This window comes from Elephas maximus, chromosome 6, assembly GCF_024166365.1.
Source record: "Elephas maximus indicus isolate mEleMax1 chromosome 6, mEleMax1 primary haplotype, whole genome shotgun sequence".
Classification (NCBI taxonomy): domain Eukaryota; kingdom Metazoa; phylum Chordata; class Mammalia; order Proboscidea; family Elephantidae; genus Elephas; species Elephas maximus.
The window spans coordinates 129,714,379-129,735,707 of record NC_064824.1 but is presented as its reverse complement, the minus strand read 5'-3'; the positions used below and the strand labels follow the sequence as shown (position 1 = coordinate 129,735,707).

General features: G+C 41.5%; 1 protein-coding gene across 7 annotated transcripts in view; it reads left to right on the top strand.

The window, feature by feature from the left end:
• COL4A4 (collagen type IV alpha 4 chain) overlaps positions 1 to 21,329 on the top strand; it is a 150,084-nt gene that overhangs the window by 2,589 nt on the left and 126,166 nt on the right. For 6 of the 7 annotated variants that reach the window (XM_049888341.1, XM_049888337.1, XM_049888339.1 and 3 more), the window contains exon 3: positions 17,870 to 18,039. In XM_049888341.1, the coding sequence (XP_049744298.1) occupies positions 17,870 to 18,039 (170 nt within the window). Of the gene's footprint in view, positions 1 to 1,558; positions 1,687 to 17,869; positions 18,040 to 21,329 lie in introns of all 7 variants that reach the window. The other variant, XM_049888340.1, reaches the window with a different exon arrangement.

Below are 21,329 nucleotides of genomic sequence, written 5' to 3'. Positions count from 1 at the left end.
GGACATATAGGTAGGCAAAACGCTGATACTGAATGATGGCCCTCCCCCCACATTTTTTGTTTTGTTTTTGGCTGTAGAGCCAATATTACAGCCTTCCCTCTGTCCTTTATGCCACTGATTCTCAACCGTGGCTGGACATTGGCATCACCTGAGAAGCCTCTAAAAATCCCGATGCCCATCTTGCCAGGCTAGTTACATCCAGATCTCTAGTGGTGGGGATTCAGACATCAGTAGAGATTTCCATGTGTGGTCAAGGCTGAGAGCCACTGCTCACATTCACATTTCTGTTAGCTGCATTGAAGTAGGGCCTCCTCTTAGTCGGAGAATAAAAAGAACATTTATTAAACCATTTATTAGGAGTCACGTAAGAACATGAGGCGGTACGTAGTAGCTTTTCCCTGTTGACAGGAAGGATTTTTACAGAGCCTTCTCCTGCCATCCTTGTGAGTGACGACAGCAGGTGTTCTGATGATGAAGTGACAGTGTCCAAGAATTCCAAGAGGCATTTGATAATCTTGGATGAACTGACATTACTTCCTGAAAAATAAACCTTAATGCCAGTGCTGAATGTTCTTTCTCTTTGCTGAATTCCAGGTTTCTCAATTTGAATTTTGATTGCCTTTTCCAGAAACCAAGTCACTTTGATGGAAGACTCCTCACCCCCCCCAAAGAAAAAATCAAACCTGTTGCCATTAAGTCAATTCTGACTAATGATGACCTATGTGTTACATAGTAGAGCTGAGCTCCATAGGGTTTTCTTGGCTGTAATCTTTACTGAAGCAGATTGCCAGGCCTTTCTTCCATGATGCCACTGGGTGGGTTCGAACCACCAATCTTTCCATTAGGTGTCAAGTGCAAACCATTTGAGTCACCCAGAGCCCGATTTGGCTTTATCAGCTTTGCTATGGGAGGCAGGCGTCAGTTGCAAGTCATTGCTCTGTAGCCGCAGAGGTGGAGTACAGGAAGAAGGAGGCAATGCCTCAGAGCTTGGTCTCTGGAGTAGAAACTGGATTTACTGGTGTGACCAACCTTGCAGGGGCTGGGTCATTTTTTCTGTAAAATGGGACTAGTCAGGGTACCCATCTCAGGCAGTTGTAGGAATCTAATGTGATAATCTGTTAGAAAAACTTTGTACAGGGACTACACGTAATAATCATATTGGAATCCCATTCTCCAGTTGCATAAAGGAAAATACTGTGAACCTGATGAGAAAGGGTGGCACAAGGTAGAGATACTCTTCTCAGCTCAGTAGTAAAAGGGGCAAGAGCCAAGCACACCCTGTTAGCGCCTTTGAGGCTGATACACTTCTTGCACATTTAGAACCTGGCTTGATGCCATCCCTGGGTCCAGCAGCTTCAATCTCCACAGAATTGTTGTTAGGTGCTGTCCAGTCATAGCGACGCTATATACAATGGAATGAAGCACTGCCCTGTCCTGTGCCATTCTCATAATTCTTGCCATGCTTGAGCCCATTGTTGCCACTACTGTGTCAGTCCATCTCATTGAGGATCTTCCTCTTTGTCCCTGACCCTCTACCAATCATGATGTCCTTCTCCAGGGACTGTCCCCTTGTGAAAACATGCGCAAAGTATGTGAGACGAAGTCTTGCCGTCCTCACTTCTGAGGAGCATTCTTCTGGCTGTACTCCTTCCAAGACAGAATTGTTCGTTCTTCTGGCAATCCATGGTATGTTCAATATTCCTTGCCAACACCATAATTCAAAGGCATCAATTCTTCTTCAGTGTTCCGTATTCGTTGTCTAGCTTTCTCATGCATATGAGGTGATTGAAAATACCACGGTTTGGGTCAGGCACACCTTGGTCCTCAAAGTGACATCTTTGCTTTTCAACGCTTTAAAGAGTTCTTTTGCAGCAGATTGGCCCAATGCAATGCGTCCTTTGATTCCTTGACTGCTGCTTCCACAGAGAGCTTGTGAGAAATGCAGAATCTTAGGCCCCACCCAGACCCCTTGAATTAGAGTCTACATTTTAACAAGATCCCCAGGTGATTCCTACACACGTTGAAGTTTGAGAAGTGGCAGATCTAAAAGCCAGGTTTCACCTCCTGTTTCCCCCGTCTCCGTCACATACACACATCTTTCTTTAATACAATGTTTGGAGTGCTTACCAGATATTACTCATTAACTAGAATTCTTGATGTTTTAAAAATTGTCTTGGGATCAAGAGAGTTGATTTTTCTGTTGGTATCACCAAATTATACGTCTGAAAAATATTGAATTGGCAAATGTTGTGTTATGTATATATTTCACAACAATAAAGAAAAAAGAGAATGAAATGTGTAAGAGAAAAAATACTAGGCCATACAATCAATGACTGTATTATTTTTAATAAGAGAGTTGATTTTCACAGTTGGTTCTCTAAATTTGCAGAAGCTAAAGGAGAGAGAAAGTGGTTATTTTTGTGCTTACAAAGGACACAGAAGTCTCTGATTTTGACTTTGATGCCAGATAAAGGTTTGGAACAAAACTGGAGCGGCCACTTGCCTTTGACAAGCCCTATGTTCTTATTTTTGCCCCCTTTTCAGAATCATGGCGTCTTTATGTAGTGCTAATGATTTTTTTTTTTAGTGATTAACATGCTTGGCTGCTAACCAAAAGATTGGCAGTTTGAGTCCACCCAGACCTGCTTCAGAAGAAAGACCTGGCAATCTGCTTCCAAAAATTCAGCCACTGAAAACCCTATGGAGCACAGCTCTACTCTGACACGCATGGGGTCGCCATGAGTCAGAGTTGTTTTGATGGCAACTGGATTGTAATCACAGAATCACGTCTGTGTTTTTCGCAGTGTTTAAATGCATTTTCTGCTTCCCATCAGGGTAGAGACCTTGTTTGTGTTATTTACTGTTGTTGAAAGAGCGAAGTTGTTTGCTATTTGCTGAATGAGTGAATGAAAGTGAATGACTGACTGGTCAGATTCACTCTGGCCTGTTTTCTCCCAAAGCCCATGACCTTTCTGTAGCCTTCATTGTATAGAGATGCATCTCTGTTTTTGACAAGATGTATCTCCCAGGCTGCCCCTAGCACCTTCTTCTTTCTCTCTCCTCTTAGTCATCCCTTTTCCTTCAAGAACTTTCTCTTTTCAACACTTCCAAAATGATTAGACTCTTAGGTTCCTTTAGAATCTCAGAGTCATTATCAGCTCATGTCAGTTCTTGCCAGCGCATCTCTGAATTTTTTTTGCTGCTTTTCTAAGCTCTCAGTCCCTGCCCTAGTGCCTGCACGTATCATCTGTGGATTACCGTAGCTTTCCAGCTAGTCTTTCCTGCAAGTTCTGTCCTCTGAAATCCATCTTCTAAGTTATCATCAGAGTTAGCTTTGAAAACTGCCATTGTATCAGTGAGCACAGGTTAGCTTGGGGGCAGTTAAAAACAATCCTTAAATTTCAGAAGCTTACAATAACAAGGGATTTTTTTTCTACCAGTGGAAACCCTGATGGCACAGTGTTTAAGAGCTATGGCTACTAACCAAAAGGTCAGCAGTTTGAATCCCCTAGGTGCTCCTTGGAAACCCTATGGGGCAGTTTTTCTCTGTCCTTCAGGGTCTGTATTAGTCGGAATTGACTCCATGGCAATGCGTTTTGTTTTGTTTTATACAGTAAAACCTGCAAAAGCCGGAACCTGTGTAAGGCAGAAACCCTGTCAGAGAAGGAAAACTCGAGTATTTTCCATTCAAACAAGTGATAGGAAAGCGGTAAGACTGTACCCTGTCAAAGCTGGAAAATCTGTGAGACCCAAAGAAACAAGGCAGTCCTGTCAAGTCCTGGTTCTCACAGTTTTCACGGTAGCAGATATCTATCACACAACATCAGGGAGGTAGAGGAGTGAGAGGGGTGCTTGTCATAGCCTCTCAAGTACCCCTAGAAATTCCCTCTCAACATAATCTTCCCTGGTCGCTCCAGCAGAGGAAGCGGATGTGCCTAACCAAAAGCCACGCTAAAAGCCTCCCCCTCAATGTGACACAGGCTACTCCCATTCACATTTTATTGACCAAGATGGTCACATGACCATGCTTCATTTTTGTAAGGGGCGGGGAAGATAAAGAAAGCTGTAGATATTTGGTGAGCCATAGCGATGCCCATGATATGTCATGTCACTTGCTTATTTCAGAGTTTCCAGAAGCTCCTCTTTGCCTTCTCAGCTAATTTCACATCTAAAATAGAATGGAGTCCCTGGGTGGTGCTAACATGCTGGACTGTTAACCAAAAAGCTAGAGGTTCAAGTCTACCCTGAGACACCTCAGAAGAAAAGCCTGATGATCTACTTCTGAAAAACTAGCCATTGAAAACCCCGTGGAGCACAGTATGAAACATATTCCATAAATTTTGATATGTTGTGCTTTCATTATCATTCCATTCAAAATATTTTAAAATTTCTCTCTGATTTCTTCTTTGACCTATGGGTTATTTGGGAGCATGTTGTTTAATTTCCAAGTATTTGGGGCTTTCCTACATCATTTATCACCGAGTTCTAATTTTACTCTCTACAAAATGTCCATCTTGAAATCTCGTAAGACTTGTTTCACGGCTTAGCATGTGGTCTATCTTGGTGAATGTCCACATGGAATATCAGTTAGGTCAAGGTGGTTGATCTTGTAGGTTTGGACTGAGATTTTGCCTTGTTCTTTTTTTTTTTTTTTTTACCCATTAGAGAGTGTCAGAGTCTCCAGCTATGTTTGTCTAATTTTCCCTTTCATTTTTCAGTTTTTGCTTCATATATTTTGAATTCTGTTATTGATCACACACATTTATAATTTTTAGAGCTTCCCGACATGTTGACTTTTTTTTATGAAGTGTCACATTCTATCTTGAAATCTATTTTATGTGCTATTAACATAGCTGCTCTAGAGTTCTTACACTTCCTGTTTGAGTGGTGTATCTTTTCTTGGCCTTTTACTTTTGATCTATTTAAGGTGCAGCTCTTGTAGGCAGCACATGGGTACCTTTTGCTTTTCTTTTTTTTTTTTAATTCAGTGTGACAGTCACCTTTCAGGATGTGTTTAGTACATTTTCTTTTAAAGTAATTGATTTGGTTCTATTTACATCCGCCATTTTGCTGTTACTTCTATCTGCCTCATCTGTATTTTGCTCTTTTCCTTCTTCCCAGCGTTCTTTTGTGTTAATTTCGTTTTTGTATTTCATTTTAATTTCTCTACTTGATTTTGTATCTCTTTGTGTTTTTTTTTTAAGTGATTACTCTAGGGATTACAACATACACCTTTAATTTTGCCCGATCTGCTTAAAATTAACATCGAATCACTTCAGATAAATCAAATGCATGTATGAGAAGGAGGAGGAGCCAGCTAACCAGTTCATAAATCAAACATAATCCTTACCTAGTATTGTCTGTAAGTCAACTTACGTTAACTCTGTGATTCTCATGAGAATGTCCTTTCCATACCTTCTTCTACACCAACTAATAATTCACCCATCTCAATTATTTCTCTCTCCTGACATTTAAAAGATACCATTTGTCATGGGTTAAATTGTGTCCCCTCAAAATATGTGTCAGTTTTGTTAGGACATGATTCCAAGTATTCTGTGGTTGTCCTCCATTTTGTAACTGATATAATTTTCCTATGTTTTGTAAATCCTAATCTCTGCCAGTGATTAATGAGGCAAGTTTAGATTATGTTAAAGAGGGTGAGGGTGGAATGTAACAGCCTTGCTCATGTCCCATCCCTGATCCAGTGTACAGGGAGTTTCCCCGAGGTGTGACCTGCACCACCATTTATCTTACAAGAGATGAAAGGGAAGCAAGCAGAGAGTGGGGACCTCATACCACCAAGAAAGCAGTACCGGGAGCAGAGTGCGTCCTTTGGACCTGGGGCACCTGTGGGGAGAAGCTCCTAGTTCAGGGGAAGATTGATGAGTAGGACCTTCCTCTAGAGCCGACAGAGAGAGAAAGCCTACACCTGGAGCTAATGCCCTGGATTTGAACTTGTAGCCTACTAGACTGTGAGAAAATTAGTTTCTCTTTGTTAAAGCCATCCACTTGTGGTATTTCTGTTACAGCAGCACTAGATGACTAAGATGCCATTATAGCTTATTCCTCCTTTTCATCTTCCCAGATTTTCCTTCCTTCCTAGATCATGCCTTGCCCCCTTCCTGGGATCCGCCTAGGTTTGCTCCAGCCCCCACTTTTCTAGCCCTTCTATGATATATCCCGAGCTCCTTTTGCCTCTATCACAGATTAGGAAGGAGGAAAGTTTACATTTATTGAGCTGCTACCACATGGAGGCACTGTGCTGGGCAGTAATTCAGAATCGTTTAACTCATTCAAGTATTAATTTTATATATTGAGAAATCAAGAGGTCAGAGGGGTTACAAACTTGCCTAGGGTTACACAGCTAAGTATATGTCATGGATTGAATTGTGTCCCCCCAAAATATCTGTCAACTTGGCTAGGTCAGGATTCCCACTATTGTATGAGTGTCTTCCCTTTTGTCATCTGATATGATTTCCCTATGTGTTGTAAATCCTATCACTATGATGTAATGAGATGGATTAGTAGCAGTTACATTGATGAGATCTATAAGATTAGATAGTGTTTTAAGCCAATCTCTTTTAAGATATAAAAGAGAAAAGCCAGCAGAGAGACGTGGGGGCCTCGTACCACCAAGAAAGCAGTGCTGAAAGCAGAGTGCCTCCTTTGGATCTGAGGTTCCTGTGCTGAGATGCTCCCAGTTGAAGGGAAGTCTGATGACAAGGACCTTCCTCCAGAGCCAACAGAGAGAGAAAACCTCTCCCTGGAGCCAGCGCCCTGAATTTGGACTTCTAGCTTACTGGACTCTGAGAGAATAAACTTCTCTTTGTTAAAGCCATCCACTTGTGGTATTCTTTTATACCAGCACTAGATGGCCAAGACAGTACATAAAACCCAAATGCAAATATTTCTAACTCCAAAGCCCTGCTTTCATCCCCTGACCATGAGAGCATGAGGTACCAGTGGAGGAAGACAGATATCTCTATGACAGTAGAAGTGAACCATCTTCAAAGCCAAATGCCAGCCTCTCTTTGTGGTGGACTGAGCCCTGCCTGGTGGAATCATGGGGTGTTACTGCCTGAGCTCACCCCAAAGGCAGTTTCAGGAAATCTGAAAGGCTCAAAGAACTCAGACAGAGTCATCCCAACTCTCTGTAGAGGAAAAAATCACAGACCAAGAGAAAACTGGGGAATTAGTACTTTTGGCAGTCAGTGCCAGAAGTGCAGAGGGAAAGAACATGTAGTCATTGAGTTATTTCACTGAAAGAACAAACAAAAATCATTAAAAAGAACTCAAGGATCTAATGGTATCTGGAAAAAGAAAAGACATATTTCTGTTACCTTTTTGTGGTTGGAATTGGTAAAAGATTCCAATACTTTGTCTCCTGTTTATCTGATTCCCCAATCTTAACCATTGTGCGTCCCACAATTGATGAGTCAAGAACATCATCCTCCACTTGGAGGTAAAGAGCCTGTCTAGTTTTCAAAATCAATCGTGTATTTTTAGAGTATGCGTCACCTTTCTGGTGTTCCCAAGTGGTGACATTATTATGGCTGTTGTCAAATTTTCTGTTGATATTGGGAGGAGACCTCAAGGAGAAAATGATAATAAAAGCCTATATTGCCAGCATGGTTGAAGACTAAGTTATGGTCCAATTGGCCCTGGACCAGCAAACTCAACTCCCAGTGTCAACTGAGGACTCTGCAGAACTCTCAAACAATTCAGCTGAATCTGGAGGGACGGGGAGGTGGGGGCAGTCTTGGCCATAGTCCAGCAACATGCTGGTCAAGCTGGAACTCAGAGTGTTCTCAAGAATTTCCTTGAGTAGTTCTCAAGTTTTCCCTGTTGCTTCTCCGAGAATATGAAGCCCCAGCCACATTCCAAAGGTCCCAGGACCACACAGTCCTGTCTCACTTTTAAAACTTTGTAAAATTTAATGAGGTTGGCTGTTTCTGCTAAAACGTTCAAACCAACCTAAAGTCTTGGAAAGCCTTCTTGTAGAGTCAACCTAAAGAAATGGGATTTCAGAAAGGGCAAAAGTAAGTAACCGATTGTATGTTGGGAAATGGTGAGGTTAACTCTTAACAGGTGAAGTATAAACCTCGAAAGGAGGTGTCCAGCTATGAGGTAGAGAACGCATGTCATTCTTTTTCTGGGTGCACTTTCCTAACCCCTGGGCCCTTTGTTTATTTTTCTATAAGAACAGAGACTTTAAGAATTCTGTTTTGGAAAGAGAAAGATATATATGTATACCAGCTACTCAGAAAATCAAGAAAATTTATCCTCAGAAAGAGAGCTTTCAGATAAGTCCGTGTCAGAAGGTCGAAAGAAAAGAACATGTGGCTATTGAGTGATTTTACTGAAAGAACAACAATAACAACAAAACTTATCATTAAAAAGACCTCAGGGATTTAATCTTACTTGAGAAAAGACATTTTTCTTCTGTTATCTTTTTGTGATAGGAATTGGTAAAAGATTCCAAAACTTAGTCTCCTTTTATCCAATTCCCCAACCTGGACCATTGTGCCTCCCCCACAATTGATGAGAACTGCAGCAGGGTGTATTTCTTTTCAAGATTGGGTTTCAGAGGGAACAAGTTCCCCACAGTGGTGATAATGATTTGAAAGATCTCAGACCTTGTTCCCAACCTGGTTGTTGTTGTTAGTTGCCCTCAAGTTGGCTCTGACTCATGGCGACCTGATACATAATAGCACAAAGCATCACCTGGTCCTGTGCCATCTTCATGATCACTGGTATGTTTGAGCCCATTGTTGTGGCCAATGTGTCAATCCATCTCATTGAGGGCTTCCCTTATTTTCACTGACCCATTACTTTACCAACCATGATGTGCTTTTCTAACTATTGGTCTTTCTGGATGATATGTCCAAAGTAAACAAAGCAAAGCCTCTCCATCCTTGCTTCTAAGGGACATTCTGGTCATATTTCTCTTCTAAGACTGATTTGTTTGTTCTTCTGGCAGTCCATGATATATTCAATATTCTTTGCCTATACTACAGTTCGAATGCATCAATTCCTCTTCTGTCTTCCTTTTTCACTGTCCAGTTTTGCCTAAACTCGTTGCCATTGAGTCAATTCTGACTCATAGCAACCCTATAGGACAGAGTAGAACTGCCCCATAGGGCTTCCAAGGAGTGGTTGGTGGGTTCGAACTGCTGACCTTTTGGTTAACAGCCAAGCTCTTAGCCACTGTGCCACCAGGGCTCCAGCTTTTTGCCTAGCACATAGAAAACATTGGACAGAGAATCATAAGGAGCCCCAGGGGATATGGAGTCACAGGAATTTTCATAAAGCAGTGAAGGAAAAAAAATCCCGGAGAGTTGGCAGACCATAACAAAATGATATTTACTAAATAGACATGTTAGAAATTACTAATAGAGATAAGCTACTGGGAAAGGGCCTGTGCACTTTGCATTGTCCCTGAGGGGGTAGGATGTCAAAGCCTCAAGGAATTTATGTTTAGCTGCTATTCTGGGGAAGGCACCCACCAAGTGAGCTCCCTGGTCAGGTGGTATAGCCTCCAGACTGGCTTCGAGGGGCAGTGCCACTTTCCCTCAGACTTGGTGGGCTGCACAGATCAGTTTGCTTGAGCAAGGGGAATTGACTATATGGTTGTGTGTCAGGAATAGGGTGGCTCTAAGGAATAAGCCCATCTTTCAGTCTGTCATTATACTTTTTTTTTCTTTTAATGTACTTTATGTTTGGAGCAGTTTCAAGCTTACAGAAAAATTATATAGAAAGTACAGAGAGTTCCTATATCTCTCTTCTTCCTACACATAGTTTCTCCTACTGTATGAGTCAGAATCAACTCAATGGCAGTGGGTTTGGTTTTAGTTTTTTATTAATATTTACCTTTGTTAAAATTGGTGAACCAATACTGATATACTCTTATTAACTAAAGTCCATAGTTTACAGTAGGGTTTGCTCTGTGTTTTACATTTCTATGGGTTTTGAAAAATGCATAATGTCATATATCCACCTTTACAGTATCATGCAGAGTAGCTTCTAAAACCCGTTGCCATCAAGTCAATTCTAATTTATAGTGACCCTGTAGGACAGAGTGGAACTGCCACATATGGTTTCCAAGGAGCAGCTGATGGATTCGAATTGGTTAGCAGCTGTAGCACACTGTAGCTCTCAACCACAGTGCCACCAGGGCTCTAGAATAGCTTCACTGCCCTAAAAATGCCCTATGCTCCATCTATTCATTGCCCGTCCCCCCCCCCCAACATCTGGCAATCACTGATCTTGTTACTGTTCCTATAGTTTTGCCTTTTCCAGAATGTTGTTTAGTGAGACTGTCGTTTGAAAATGGCTAGTTGTGCTTAGTCAGGTTTCTTCTTCCTCCTAATTCAGGTTTGCTCCTTGCTTTGGTCTGTCCCTGCCCTCTAGTGCCTGACTCTACCTCAGGGCATCCCTTGATGCCTTGTCTTCCTTCATCCCCCTTACTCATACATTGTTGTCGTTTGCTGCCATGGAGTCGACCTCCAACTCATGGTGAACCCATGTACAACAGAATGAAAGGAAATGCTGCCCAGTCCTGTACCAGCCCCATAATTGGCTAGGGATTAGACTGTTGTGATTCATAGGATTTTCACTGGCTGATGTTTGGAAGTTGATTGCCAAGCCTTTCTTCCTAGTCTGTCTTAGTCTGGAAGCTCCGCTGAAACCTGTCCAATATCATAGCAACACGCAAGCCTCCATTGACAGACAGGTGGTGGCTGCATTTGAGGTACATTGGCTGGGAATGGAACCCAGGTCTCCTGCATGGAGGGCAAGAATTTTGCCACTGAACCCCCAACGTTCTCCTTCCTCCTATCAGTTTCTTGATTTCAGCTCCTCAAGCTGCGTGATCCCAATTATCTCTATGTACCACTCCCCAGCCCAGGGTCAGAGCTCTGTGTTGCCAAACCAAGCTCGAGGGGTGGCCGCCTTTGGGTCAGGTATTTACCCTAAACCCTTCTATGTAGCTGGGGAGACAGCACTGGGTGATAGACAACTTGGCTCTTCCCGGACTTCGCTGGACTGAAGCTGGGGCCTGAGCAGCTCAGACACAGTCGTCTGTAGACCACACTGCCTTCCTGAGAATGAGAGTTGGCAAACAAAATAAAGCCTCTCCTTAGACGGCAGCAGGACTTCTGCAGAAGTTTCCTAAATGGACAGTTTTTTAAAGCTGTTGTTTGCATATATTTTAGTGACATAGCACTTTGTGTGTGGGTTTTTTTCCTTGTTTTGGTTTGGGGCTTGGTTTGTTGTACTAGTGATAGACAGTGTTTGGCTCCATCCCACATTATGAAAGCCATTTATTTGTAGGAAGGTAGGTGAGAGGGATGCCGTTCTGAGTGATGGGATGTTTTTCTTTGGTGCCATTGAAAGATTGGTTAAGACAAAAGCCATTATGCCCTTAACACAGGTGTTTGTAAGAAAGAAAGCCCTGCATACCTCATGGATTGCTGTGGAATCACTGCATCTTAGGCAGGAAGACAGTTGCGAAGTCTCCACGACTCCTTTTTGGCCTGTTTGGCTAAAGGTTGGGGTGAGCACATGGCTGTCTAAAGCCTGCTCCAGGTAGAACAAGGAAGAAGGTGGTTTCTGCTTTGGCAGGTCCTCCAAGGCAGAGATCCACAAACTGAGGATGTACCCTTGGGACACAGAAAGACTTTCAAGGGTTATGCAAGCAGCTCCACCATGCGTCTGTCAGTTTGTCATACTGTGGTGGCTTGCGTGTGATGCTGGAAGCTATGCCACTGGTATTTCAGATGCTAGCAGGGTCACCCATGGTGAACAGGTTTCAGCCAAGCTCCCAGACTAAGACAAACTAAGAAGAAGGACTTAACGATCTACTTCTAAAAAAAATTTGCCTGTGAAAACCTTATGAATAGCGGCATAACATTCATTGTCTGATATAATGCTGAAAGATGAGCCCCTCAGCTTGGAAGGCACTCAAAATACGAGTGGGGAAGAGCTGCCTATCCAAAGTGGAGTAAAGCTTTGGGACCGTCATTTACTGATGTGGCACAACTTAAAATGAGAAGAAACAGCTGCAAACATCCATTAATAATCGGAATGTGGAATGTACAAAGTATGAATCTAGGAAAATTGGAAATTGTCTAAAATGAAATAGAACACATAAAGACTAATATCTTAGGCCTTAGTGAGCTGAAATGAACTGGTATTGGCCATTTTGAATCAGACAATCATATGGTCTACTATGCTGGGAATAAAAAATTGAAGAGAAATGGCATCACATTTGTTGTCAAAAAAAAAAAAAATGTCAACATCTGTCCTGAAGTACAACACTGCCAGTGATTGGATAATATTCATATGCCTATAAGGAAGACCAGTTAATACGACTGTTATTCAAATTTACATACCAACCACTAAGGCCAAAGAAGATTTTTACCAACTTCTGCAGTCTGAAATTGATCAAACATGCAATCAAGCTGCATTGATAATTATTGGCGATTAGAATACGAAAGTTGGAAATGAAGAAGAAGAATTAGTAGTTGGAAAATATGGCCTTGGTGAGAGAAACGACGCCAGAGTTTCCATGATAGAATTTTGCAAGACCAACAAACAACTTCTTCATTGCAAATGCCTTTTTTCAACAACTCAAACGGTGACTATAAACATGGACTTAGCAAGATGGAATACACGGGAATCAAATTGACTGTTGTTGTTGTTGTTAGGTGCCATTGAGTCGGTTCTGACTCATAGGGACCCTATGCACAACAGAACAAAACACTGCCCAGTCCTGAGCCATCATTACAATCATTGTTATGCTTGAGCCCATTGTTGCAGCCACTGTGTCAGTCCGCCTTGTTGAGGGTCTTCCTCTTTTCCGCTGACCGTGTACTCTGCCAAGCATGATGTTCTTCTCCAGGGACTGATCCCTCCTGACAACATATCCAAAGTATGTAAGATGCAGTCTCGCCATCCTTGCTTCCAAGGAGCATTCTGGTTGTACTTCTTCCAAGACAGATTTGTTTGCTCTTTTGGCAGCCCGTGTAATATTTAATATTTTCGCCAACACCGCAATTCAAAGGCGTCAATTCTTCTTTGGTCTTCCTTATTCATTGTCTAGCTTTCACATGCATATGATGTGATTGAAAATACCATGGCTTGGGTCAGGTGCACTTTAGTCTTCAAGGTGACATCTTTGCTCTTCAGCACTTCAAAGAGGTCCTTTACAGCAGATTTACCTAATGCAGTGCATCTTTTAACTTCTTGAGCACTGCTTCCGTGGCTGTTGATTATGGATCCAAGTAAAATGAAGTCCTTGACAACTTCAATCTTTTCTCCGTTTATCATGATGTTGCTCATTGGTCCAGTTGTGAGGGTTTTTGTTTTCTTTGTGTTGAGGTATAATCAATACTGAAGGCTGTGGTCTTTGACCTTCATTAGTAAGTGCTTCAAGTCCTCTTCACTTTCAGCAAGCAAGGTTGTGTCATCTGCATAATGCAGGTTGTAAATGAGCCTTCCTCCAATCCTGATGCCCCATTCTTCTTCATATAATCCAGCTTCTCATATTATTTGCTCAGCATACAGATTGAATAGGTATGGTGAAAGAATACAGCCCTGACGCACACCTTTCCTGACTTTAAACCAATCAGTATCCCCTTGTTCTGTCTGAACAACTGCCTTTTGATCTATGTAAAGGTTCCTCATGAGCATAATTAAGTGCAAATTGACTATGTGTATAGAAAGAGACGATGGAAAAGCTCAATATCATCAGTCAGAACAAAGACAGGGGCCGACTGTGGAAGAGACCATCAATTGTTAATGTGCAAGTTTAAGTTGAAGTTGAAGAAAATTGAAACAAGTCCATGAGAGCCTAAGTACGACCTTGAGTATATCCCACCTGAATTAATAGATCATTTCAGGAATAGATTTGACGTGTTGAACACTAATGTCCAAAGACCAGACAAGTTGTGGAATGACATCAAGGACATCATATGTGAAGAAAGCAAGAGGTCATTAAAAAGACAGGAAAGATAGAAAAGACCAAAATGGATGTTAGAGGAGATTCTGAAAGTTGTTCTTGAACATTGAGAGGCTAAAACGAAAGGAAGAGATGATGAAGTAAAAGAACTGAACAGAAGATTTCAAAGGGTGGCTTGAGAAGAAAAAGTGAAGTATTATAATGACATGTGCAAAGAGTTGGAGATAGAAAACCAAAAGGGAAGAACACACTTGGCATTTCTTAAGCTGAAAGAACTGAAGAAAAAATTCAAGCCTTGAGTTGCAATATTGAAGGATTCTACAGGGAAAATACTAAATGAGGAAGGAAGTATTAAAAGAAGATAGAAGGAATACAGAGTCACTGTACCAAAAAGAATTGGTTGACATTCAACCATTTCAGGAGGTACCATATGGTAAAGAACAGATGGTACTGAAGGAAGAGGTCCAAGCTGCACGAAAGGCATTAGCAAAAAACAAGTCTCCAGGAATTGACAGGATACCAATTGAGATGTTTTAACAAATGGATGCAGTGATGGAAGCACTCACCTGTCTATGCCAGGAAATATGGAAGACAGCTACCTGACCAAGTGTCGGAAAGAGATCCATATTTTACCTGTTCCAAAGAAAGGTGATCCAACAGAATGTGGAAATTATTGAAATGGTGTCATTAATATCACAGGCATGTAAAATTTGCTTAAGATCATTCAAAAGAAAATAGTGATAGAACAGTTTTATTTTAAAGTCAACATTTACAATACTCCAGAAGTTCTATTGTTTACAACAATTTAAAGAGAAGATGTAAGTTTTTAGATGTTAACCTAAAAGTTTTAGGAGCTGTATAGTTTTGTCAAAATTCTCCCTGGTATCTGCTCCCAGTAAGCTATGATTCTCTGGATCTGCCTGCATTTCCAGTTTTTGGGGTGGAGGTTTGCCCTATGACCTCAATTCTCTGATGGATCTAAGGAGAGTTGTTGATTTTTAATTTTATGGCACTGGGGATAAGCTGTAGATGAAAAAAGACAAAAATCCGTATTCGAGAATGCATTGGCTACCCCAGTGTTGCAGTGTCCCTTAACTGTATTCGGTTAATGGAAGAGCAGTTAAGTTTCTGCACGTTGGTCTGTTCCTCCATCCATCCATCAGTCCACCTGTCCGTCCGTCTGTCCGTTCAATCCATCCATCCAATCCATCCATCCAATCCGTCCAATCCTTCCATCCATCCAATTAAAATATACTGAGAAACTCCTAGATGTTAGAGCCACGGACAGGTATTCTTCCAGAAGGTGACCACAGCAACACTCTGTTTTAATAAAATCTCCCTACATGCACTTCCTCGTAATATGCATTGAGATTAATTGCATCATGCATCTACCACTGGTTTAAAATGCAAATATCTCTGGTTTTCTTTAATTTTTCACTGTTTTCCTGTTTGTTTAAAACATCAAATTTGAATGGTTCAAGCTAGCTTGTGTTTTCCTTCCAAAACAATGTTTTATTGAGTCTTGCTTCTAGAATGCAACTAAAAACTATTTAAAATTGCAGATTTAAAGGTGGGAAAAGATCAAGGTATTCAAAATGATTCTGTTTCTGCTTGATTTTGAAATTGAAACATCACGGGACGTTGCTCTGCCGCTTATCAAAGTGCCAACCTTTTGATTAACAGCAGAGCTCTCAACCACTGCGCCGCCAGGACTCCACTTGGAATACATCGTTGAGTTAGTTTACCCACATTTGATCCAGAAATTTAAAAAACGCTTGTAACATTCAACACTCTCTGCTCCCTTCTCTCTACCCGATTCTCATAGCAGGTACAGGCCTTCAGAGAAGCCAAAATTTTTAAGATGAGATATTTCAATTCTTTAAGCCAAACAGATCTTTGAATAAAGTAAAAGAGTTCCTTGTGTCAATTTTTAAAAAATTTTTCTTTTTTTTTTTAATTGAAATAAAATTCACCATTTTAGCCATTTTCAACTGTACAAGTCGGTGGTTTTTAATATATTCATGATATTGTGCAACCATCGCCAGCTAATTCCAGGACATTTATATCATCCCCCCAAAAAACCATGAATCTCCCTGGAAACTGTGAATCTACTTTCTTCTGTTCAGTTCTTTTACTTCATCATCTCTTCCTTTCGTTTTAGCCTCTCAATGTTCAAGAACAACTTTCAGAATCTCCTCTAACATCCATTTTCCCCCAAGCCCTGGAAACTGTGAATCTACTTTCTGTCTCTGGATTTGCCAATTCTGGATGTTTCGTATAAATGAAAATCATACAATACGTGGCCTTTAGTGTCTGGCTTCTTTCGTTTAACATCATGTTTTCAAAGTTCATTCATGTTATAGCATCTATCAGTACTTCATTCCTTTTCATGGTTCAACGAGATGGATTGACACAGTGGCTGCAACAGTAGGCTCAAGCAACAACAATTATGAGCATGGTGCAGGACTGGGCAGTGTTTTGTCCTGTTGTCTGTATGAGTTGGAACCGACTCGACGGCACCTAACAACCACAACTACAGTATTCCATTGTGTGTATATATCACATTTTGTTTCTCCATTCATTAGTTGATGCATATATAGGTTGATTCTATTTTTTGCCTTTTATTAATAAGACACCTTCATGTGCAAATGATCATATGAATGTATTTTTCCATCTCCTTGGTGTACAGCTAGGAGTGGAATTGTTGGATTATACGGTAACTTCATTTTTGACAACTTCCAATTTTCGTAGATTCATACTTCGTACATTCCACACTCTGATTATCAGTGAGTGTTTGCAGCTGTTTCTTCTCATTTTGAGTTGTGCCACATCAGCAAATGAAGGTCCCAAAAGCTTTACTCCATTCACATTATTAAGATCGACTCTACTTTGAGGAGGCAGCCCTTCCCCAGTCGTATTTTGAGTGCCTTCCAACCTGAGGGCCTCATCTTCTGGCACTATATCAGACAATGTTCTACTGTTATTCATAAGGTTTTCCCTGGCCAATTTTCAGAAGTAGACTCCCAGGTTCTTCTTCTTAGTCTGTCTTAGTCTGGAAACTCTGCTGAAGCCTGGCCACCATGGGTGACCTTGCCGGTATTTGAAACCAGTGGTATAGCTTCCAGCATTACAGCAAAACGCAAGCCACCGTAGTGCAAGGAACCACCAAGCTGTTTTCATAGTGGTTGTGTCATTTTACATAAAAATATTTTTATATGTTTTTGTTGTATGTGTACAAAAATGTGTATTTCTATTCTGGAAGGACTCCTTTTCTAAAAGAGTACTTGAGTGAATTTTAACTTGGTTTTTCCTGGGAAAAGATTTGATAGCTTTGATAAGAAAATCTGACACATCAGCAAAATAAAATAATTTATCTTTATACAAGTACTATGTTGTCGTTGTTGTTAGATGCCATCGAGTCATTTCCAGTTCTGACTCATAGCGACCCTGTGTACAGCTGAACGAAACACTGCCCAGTCCTGTGCCATCCTCATAATCGTTCTTATGCTTGAGCCCATTGTTGAGCCACTGTATCAATCCATCTCATCGAGAGTCTTCCCTTTTTTTACTTGACCCTGTATTTTACCGGGCATAATGTCCTTTTCCAGAGACTGGTCCCTCCTTATAGCATGTCCAAAGTATGCGAGATGTAATCTCATCATCCTTGCTATAGACACGTCTTTTTTTTTATTTGTATTTTTGCTATATGATGAATTTCAACGTATTTGTATTTCTAAGAATAAAAATTTAACCATCAGTAAGGAAAGATTGTGCTTATGTCAAAAGACATGTTGAAGTCCCCTTTCAGAAAATATTTCTACCATTAAGTACGAATAATAAAAGTCATTATTTTCAACATTATCATATAGACTGTGCTTTAAGAGATTTATTTATGTTTAACATATACAGACATACCCAGGACATACAACCCCACTTCTAAATGAGAGCATTCTAGAAGAGAAGCGAAGACTGGTGGAATTTTTTTTTAAGTATCAAGACTTGGCCGTGAAGGCGTTTGTGCACATGGCGTTAATAAGGTGCCCTTTTGGATGGACCAAGCCCTTCACCGCGGTTCCCTGGTGAGTGTTTTTGGTATGATCACCTTCCTTTCTTCAACAATTTCTCCTAAATGTTCATTCTGTAGGTATAAATTACCTGAATGCTTCACATGCCAGAAAGCCCAATCGTTCCAGAGATCTATGGATTATGCCTGCTGACCTGTGACTAATTTATATTATTACTCCCTGTCCCCAAAATGCAAGGAACTCTGGTGGAACAATGGTTAAATGCTTGGCTCCTAACTGAAAGGTTGGCAGTTAGAATCCATCCAGCAAGTCAGCAGGAGAAAGACCTGGTGATCTGCTTCCATAAAGATTACAGCCTAGAAAACCCTGTGGGACAGTTCTGCTCTGTCCCACAGGGTTGCTGTGAGTAAGAATTGACTCAACTCATCTAACGATTCAACAACAACCCTGAAATGCACCCCCATAACTGCCAAACGGGAAGCTACACTACTAAAGGCCCCAGACCCTCTCACTCATGAGCTTTGAAGAGGCCAGAGGTGCAGTATCTTCATACTAATAAAGTTGGAACAAATAATTTCATGAGTGTGATAGGAAGAATAAACCCATTGCCGTCAAGTCGGTTCCGACTCATGGCAACCCCATGTGTTACATAGTAGAACTGCCCCATAGGATTTTCTTGGCCCTAATCTTTCCAGAAGCAGATTACCAGGCTTTTCTTCCTTGACACTGCTGGGTGGATTTGGACTGTCAGCCTTTAGATTAGCAGTCGAATGCAAACAGTTTGCACCATCCAGGGACCTTGGTGGGCAGGATAGTGGCCTCAAGGATGTCCATTTGCTAATTCTCAGGACCTGTGAATATGTTATATTGCATGGCAAGGGGGAATTATGGTTGAAGACAGAATTAAGGCTGCTGACCCTGAGGCGGAAAGATCATCCTGGATTATCTGGTGGGTCCAATATAATCACGAGGGTCCTTACAAGTGAAAGAGGGAGGCAGGAGAGTCAAAGAAGGAGATGGGATGACGCAAGTAGTGATGAGAGTGATGCAGGATGAGAAAGACTCAACTAGCCATTGCTGACTTTGAAGATGGGGTGGGGTCACAAGCCAAGGAATGAGGGTGGCCTCTAGAAGCTGGAAAAGGCACACATACAGATTCTCTCTGGAGCTTCTGGAAGGAACATAAACCACACCAGAACTGTAATTTTTGCCAGTGAGACCTATTCTGGACTTCTGACCTCCAGAGCTGTAAGATAATAAATTTGTGTTGTTTTAGGCCACCAAGTATGTGGCAATGTGTCATAGCAGCAGTGGGAAATGGATACAACAAGATTGTTAACTGTGACTGAAAAAGATGCTGGGAGTTAATGCTGAATAGTGAACAATACAAAAAATTTTGAAGCTGATAAACAGATATTTATGGGCAATGAGGGAAGATAGGGTGGCAGGGAGGGGCTATATTTATTTCACAAATACAGTCAAGTCTTACTTATTTGTAGTGGATATGGGGGAACTGCAAGAAGGTCATAACTGTCGATTTTTTTTAAAAGGAAAAAATTTCCTTATTTTTAAATATACAGCAGTGGGAGGGACAACAGAGCAGTGACATGGATCAGTAAAGCCGACCCAGCTACCCGCTTTCTGCACCACTCTGCCTGCAGTATTTTGAGTGTGTTATCCAATAGCTCTGTTATTCTGTAAAATGTGGGAAAAATTACCCTGCTTATGGCTTCAATGAGTTTATATATATGGAGGCCAAAATTGCTATAAGCTCGCTGTTGTTGTTGGCTGCCTCTAAGTCACCTCCAACTCATGGTGACCTTATATATAACAGGACAAAATATTGCCTGGTCCTTTGCCACCTTTATGATTGTCGCTATGTGTGAGTCCATTCTTTCAGCCACTGGGTCAATTTTTCTCACTAAGGGTCTCCCTTGCCTTGGTCAACTCTTGACTTCACCAACTATGATGTCTGTCCAAAGTAAGCAAGCCAAAGTTTTGCCATCCTTGCTTCTAAGGAGCATCATGGTGGTATTTCTTCTAAGACTGATTTGTCTGTTCTTCTGGCAGGTCCCCATATATTTAACATTCTTCGTCAACACCACAGTTCAAATGCATTACTTCTTCTGTCTTCATTTTTCATTGGCCAGCTTCCATGTAACTATGAGGTGATTTAAAAGACATATCTTTATTTATAAATGTCCAAAGTGAGAAGGACCTGTTTAACACATCGTACTTGTAAATACGAGTTCAACTTGATTCAAAATTTTTTGTTCCCAGTGTTTAACACTTTATTCTCTTAATTTACTTGTTTACTACACAGGAATGCCAACCTAACCTTTGTTGAAATTGTCATGAATTTCAAAAGAATGTTTGGGGACAAGGTGGGCTTTAGTTTGGGAGGCCAGTAAACTTGGGCTAGGCCCCTGTCTTAGGCTGGGTTCTCTAGAAAAGCAAAACCAGTAAAGCATATAAATATATATATAGAGAGATTTATATCAAGGAAATGGCTCACATGGTTCTAGAGGCTAGAAAGTCCCAAAAGCTTTGGGGCAAGCTGGAGGCTTCTTCTGACTCGTGTAGCTGCAGGGGCTGGCGAACCCAAGGTTGGCAGATCAGACAGCAGGCCTCTGGCTCACAGGCTTTGGAGACCAATGAATCCCAAGACTGGCAGGCAAGACAACAGGTAAGCTGCTAGCTCAAGTCCCAAGAACTGGAGGTTAGACTAATAGGAACCAGTTTCAGAAGCCAGAGTGAGCAAAAGCCCATGAGCCTTGCCAGAAAGTCTACCTATATTGAATGTAGGCCACACCTTCAAGGAAAGTCCCTTTCAACTGATTGGCTACTCACAGCAGATTCCATCTTGGAGGTGATCACACTGTATCAGAGCTCATTGTGGAGGTGATTACATCATTACATGCTTGTCAAATTACATCATAACTACCAAACCACAGCCCCCTACCCAGAGACGTGCTTCTGTAGGCTTATGTCATGGTTGCCAGCATCTCAGCATAAGGAAGAAGGACTATGCTGCCAGGGGAAGGAAACCCTGGTGGTATAGTGGTTAAGTGCTGTGGCTGCTAACCAAAAGGTTGGCGGTTTGAATTCACCAGGTGCTCCTTGGAAACTCTATGGGGCAGTTCTACTCTGTTCTGTGGGGTCGCTATGAGTCGGAATCAACTTGACGGCAGTGGGTTTTAGTGGGCCAGGGGGAGCCAAGGGAAATGAAAGAAGGCTCAGTTAGGGCAAGCATTTTCTTTATTGGAGAAGGCTCTATACAGAGCACAGGACAAGGAAGGCCAGGAAACCACAGCCAGTGTTTAGACCCTGGTTAGTTTTACCAC